Raw genomic sequence first — 4,298 nt, 5'->3', positions numbered from 1 at the left:
GCCCTATGTTAGCTCTGGGACACAACCCTGTCTCCCCGTGTTTGTGAGAAAAGTGCCCTGCAGTGTGACAACGTGCTCCCCCAGAAAGGTCAGGGTGAGGACAGGACACGTCTAAGATGGAAGCTGCAACTTGTCCCTCCAGTCTTCACCTGCTTGCAAATCTCTTAACCCTCTTCCTGCTCTATTGTTTTTCTCCTGTGGTTTTCAATTTTGATTTTGATTTTTTAATTTTTTTTAATTTTTGAGAGAGAGACAGAGTATGAGCAGGGGAGGGGCAGAGAGAGAGGGAGACACAGAATCCGAAGCAGGCTTCAGGCTCTGAGCTGTCAGCACAGAGCCCGATGCGGGGCTCGAACCTACAATCGTGAGATCATGACCTGAGCTGAAGCCGGATGCTCAACCGACTGAGCCACCCAGGCACCCAGCAGTGTTTCTTTAAAACATGAAATCCACCCAGTATTTCTTAATATCGAATAACAATTAGCGAAAGTCATATTTATTATGACTAAGTATTTACGTGAGTCACGGACACTGTATCACACTATACACCTGAGCATATAGGTGTGTATATATATTTAAGTTTATTTTCTAGGGCGCCTAGGTGGCTGAGTTGGTTAAGTGTCCGACTCTTGGTTTTGGTTCAAGTCAGGATCTCCTGGTTCGTGGGTTCGAGCCCCATGTCCGGGTCTGTGCTGATGGCGTGGAGCCTGCTTGGGATTCTCTCTCTCCCTTTCTCTCCACCCCTCCCTGCTCCGGTTCTCTTTCTCCTCTTCTCTAAATAAATACCTTTTTTTAAAGTTTATTTTTGAGAGAGAGCATTAGAGGGGAGAGAAAGAGGGAGACAGAGACTTGCTGTCACTACAGAGCCTGATGCAGGGCTCGATCCCACGAACTGTGGGATCATGACTGTGCGGAGATCCAGAGTCAGACGTTTAACCAACCGAGCCCTGCAGGCGCCCCACGTGAATGTGTGTTTTACACAGATGTGTAAATGCCCCGGTGGGCGGCTGCCCCTGGGGAATGGGGCGGGGGTGGGGGGCCATGGCTGGGAGATGGGGTGGCAGCGGGCGCCCTGAGCTGCCGTCCTGACCGCTGCAGGTAACAAGGACAAGATGAGCAGCAGGCACCAGCTCCTCACCTTCGTCTCCCTGCTGGAGACCAACAAGGCCTACCTGGTGAACTGCGTCCGCATCCCAGCTCTCCAGGTGCGTCCCGAGTGTGGTGACCATGTCACCGGGGCAGGAGGTGGGGGCCACAGTCCTGTGCTCCTTAAGCATTTGCTGCGCCTGCCTGCTGCCTGCTGCGTGTTGGGAACCCTCGAGGGGCTGATGGCACAGGGCACAGCAGATGGTGGTAAGGACTGTAAAGCATTGGCATGCTGTGTTCATGGGTGAGAAGTCCTTGGGGAAAATGAGAAGATACGGGTAAGGGGATTGGGGAGAGGCGGGGACAGGCTGTAGTAGGAAATAAGGTGGGCAGGGTGGACCTCACTGAGAAGGCGCTATAGAACCAAGACCTGGAAGAAGGAAGGGGACAGAGCTACGGGATACTTCAGAAAAGAGTATCATGGAGGGAACAGCAAGTGCAAAGGCCCTGAGGCACACGCATGCCCACCAGACCCAGGGAACAGCTGGAGCAGCGTTGGTGAAGGGGAGAATGGCTGGGAGGAGGTCAGAGAAGTAGGAAAGACTGGAGCCACCACCCCGGGGAAGGTTGGGATAGAGCTGGGTCAGGGCCTGCTGGGCGGAAGCAGGGAGCCCAGCCGGGAAGCAACTGCAGTCATCCAGGCAGGGGAGGGTGGTGGCGGAGGACACTTTCAGGCTGGAGATAGATTCTGCGACCACGCCCCATGAGTTCTGCGTGCCTCCCTGCTGTGATTCTCGCTTTGTGGGGGAGAAGATGAGCCTGGGGGGTGAGGGGGACACTGCGACTTCCACCCAGCCCGTGACAGCTCCCTCGGCCCTGCCCCGGGACACATTGTCACAGACATTTCTCAAGCAAGTGCCTCGCACAGGGTGCTGATTCCTGTTCTGGGGGCTGGGGGTGCCGTCATGATCAGAAACCACATGACTCCCTGCATCCGTGGGGCCCCTGGCTGCGTTGGGGAGGCAGGCACCAAACAGACACACAAATAAATAGAAACAGCAACGCCGGATTCTCCCAGCAGCGCTGAAAAGAAAGAACTAAGCGGTGAGGGGACAGTGGTGGTGGTTAGCAGACCTCAGGGAGGAGGCAAACCTTTACCAGCCGAGGGCGCCACCTGGTCCTGATCTCCTCTGACTGTGCAGTCGGTTTCTTTTCTTTCCTTTTCTTTTCCCTTCCTTCCTTCTTTCCTTCCTTTCTTATTGAGACAGAGAGAAACAGAGCATGAGCAGGGGAGGGGCAGAGAGAGAGGGAGACACAGAATCTGAAGCAGGCTCCAGACTCTGAGCCGTCAGCACAGAGCCCGATGCGGGGCTTGAACCCACGAACCATGAGATCACAACCTGAGATGAAGTCGGCCACTTAACCGACTGGGCCACCCAAGTGCCCCCATTTCCTTTCTTTTTTTTAATGCTTACTAATTTTTGAGAGAGAGTGAGCTTGCGTGGGGGGGCGGGCAGACAGAGGATCCGAAGCAGGCTCCAGGCTCTGAGCTGACAGCACAGAGCCAGCCGCGGGGCTCGAACCCACGAACTGGGAGATCATGACCTGAGCTGAAGTCGGCCGCTCAACCGAGTCCCCCTGGCGCCCCCCCTGTACGATTGGTTTCTGATGGTGAATTTTAAACGCCCACAAAAGAATAGGGGAGGCAGCTCTCCCGCTCCATCACTGAACCCGCAAACCGCCTGCCTCGCCCCCCTCACCCTGTCCCGACCCGTAGCATTTCCCCACGTGTTGCCGTGGCCGCTCTCAAACAGGAAGTTGGAAGAAACGTGTAGTGAACACGTAACATTCCTACTCCCCGCAGCCTACACGCAGCATCCGTCCTTTTGCCGTATCGCAGATCTGTCCCTCTGTCCACCCGGCAGTCTGCTCTTTAATTGGCTTTTCTTTTTCGTTTTCCTGATGCATTTTAAAGTAAGTGCTGGGGGGGCCTGAGGGGCTCAGTCGGTTGAGCGTCTGACTCTTGGTTTCTGCTCAGGTTGTGATCTCACCGTTTGTGGGATGGAGCCCCCTGTCGGGGTCAGCGCTGACGGCACCGAGCCTGCTTGGGATTCCCTCTCTCTGCCCCTTCCTCGCTCGCTCTCTCAAAATAAATGAATAAACATTAAAAACAATTATAAAGCAAGTTGCTGGCGTCAGTACCCTTCAGCCTTAAACACTTCGACATCCCTCCCATTAACTAAGATCCGATATGTTAATATGTTTTGAGAATGCCGCTGGTGGAGGTGAGCCGTGACGCGGCAGGTACTCTGAGGAGGCGGCGTAGGCTCCGCCCAGGGGAGACACACCCTTCTCCCCTGCCATCGGCCTCTGACTCAGGATGGCAGGCCTGACCCCTTAGAAGGAATCGAATAGCAGTTTCCTTCTTGATGTCGGTCTGTCCGTTTTTCCAAGAAGAATGTCTGCTCCGTGGGGGCAGGGACTCTGTTCACAGCTAAACCTGGAAGGGTGCTGTGCACAGAGTAGGCGAGCGGTATGTGAATGCCTCCTGTCTGTCCCCTGTCCTCTCTCCCAGTCCCTCCTGCTGTTCAGCCGGTCCCTGGACACCAACGGGGACTGCTCGCGCCTGGTGGCCGACGGCTGGCTGGAGCTGCAGCTTGAGGACAGTGAGAGCGCGGTCCGGCTCCTGGCGGCTTCCGTGCGGCTCCGTGCCCGCTGGGAAAGTGCCCTGGACCGGCAGCTGGCGCGTCAGGCCCGGCGGCGGCCCGAGGTGGACCAAGAAGAGGAGGAGGATCCAGGCACCCGCAAGGAGGTGGCCGACCTGAGCCGGGAGCTGCTGAAGTTCACGGCGTCCAAGGTACCCGCCCCGGAGGGTCACACCCCGCCTTGGCCAGAGGGGCGCCCGCTGCAGGGACCCAGAGTCCAGAGGGCCTGGCTTCTAGCCCATTCCTGGGTCACACCTTTGTGGGTTTCCAAACCAGACAAGTTGAGGAAAAGCCAAGATCACACAGCTGGTAAGGGGTGGAGCCAGGATGTGACCCCGCCCCACAGAGCCTGGCTCCAGAGGCCACGCCCCCGTTAACCCCTGTGGGCCCCTCCCCCGAAGTCAACAGAGCTTTATGCCCCGCCCCCGGTTAAGGCACACAGGACCTGGAGGGAGGCTGTCCGGAGCTGTGTGCTCACGGGGGACCTGGGAAGAATTGGACTGAGTG

The 4,298-nt window shown here is 56.7% G+C and overlaps 1 protein-coding gene across 1 annotated transcript in view; it reads left to right on the top strand.

Annotated features, from left to right (window-relative positions):
• The window catches only part of DHX34 (DExH-box helicase 34), a 20,595-nt gene that overhangs the window by 14,969 nt on the left and 1,328 nt on the right, over positions 1 to 4,298 (top strand). The window contains exons 13-14 of the mRNA XM_029924336.1: positions 1,099 to 1,205; positions 3,662 to 3,943. Of these exons, the coding sequence (XP_029780196.1) occupies positions 1,099 to 1,205; positions 3,662 to 3,943 (389 nt within the window). The remainder of the gene's footprint in view (positions 1 to 1,098; positions 1,206 to 3,661; positions 3,944 to 4,298) is intronic.

The sequence above is a fragment of the Suricata suricatta genome, chromosome 16, assembly GCF_006229205.1.
Source record: "Suricata suricatta isolate VVHF042 chromosome 16, meerkat_22Aug2017_6uvM2_HiC, whole genome shotgun sequence".
Classification (NCBI taxonomy): Eukaryota; Metazoa; Chordata; class Mammalia; order Carnivora; family Herpestidae; genus Suricata; species Suricata suricatta.
This window is presented reverse-complemented; position numbering and strand designations above follow the sequence as displayed.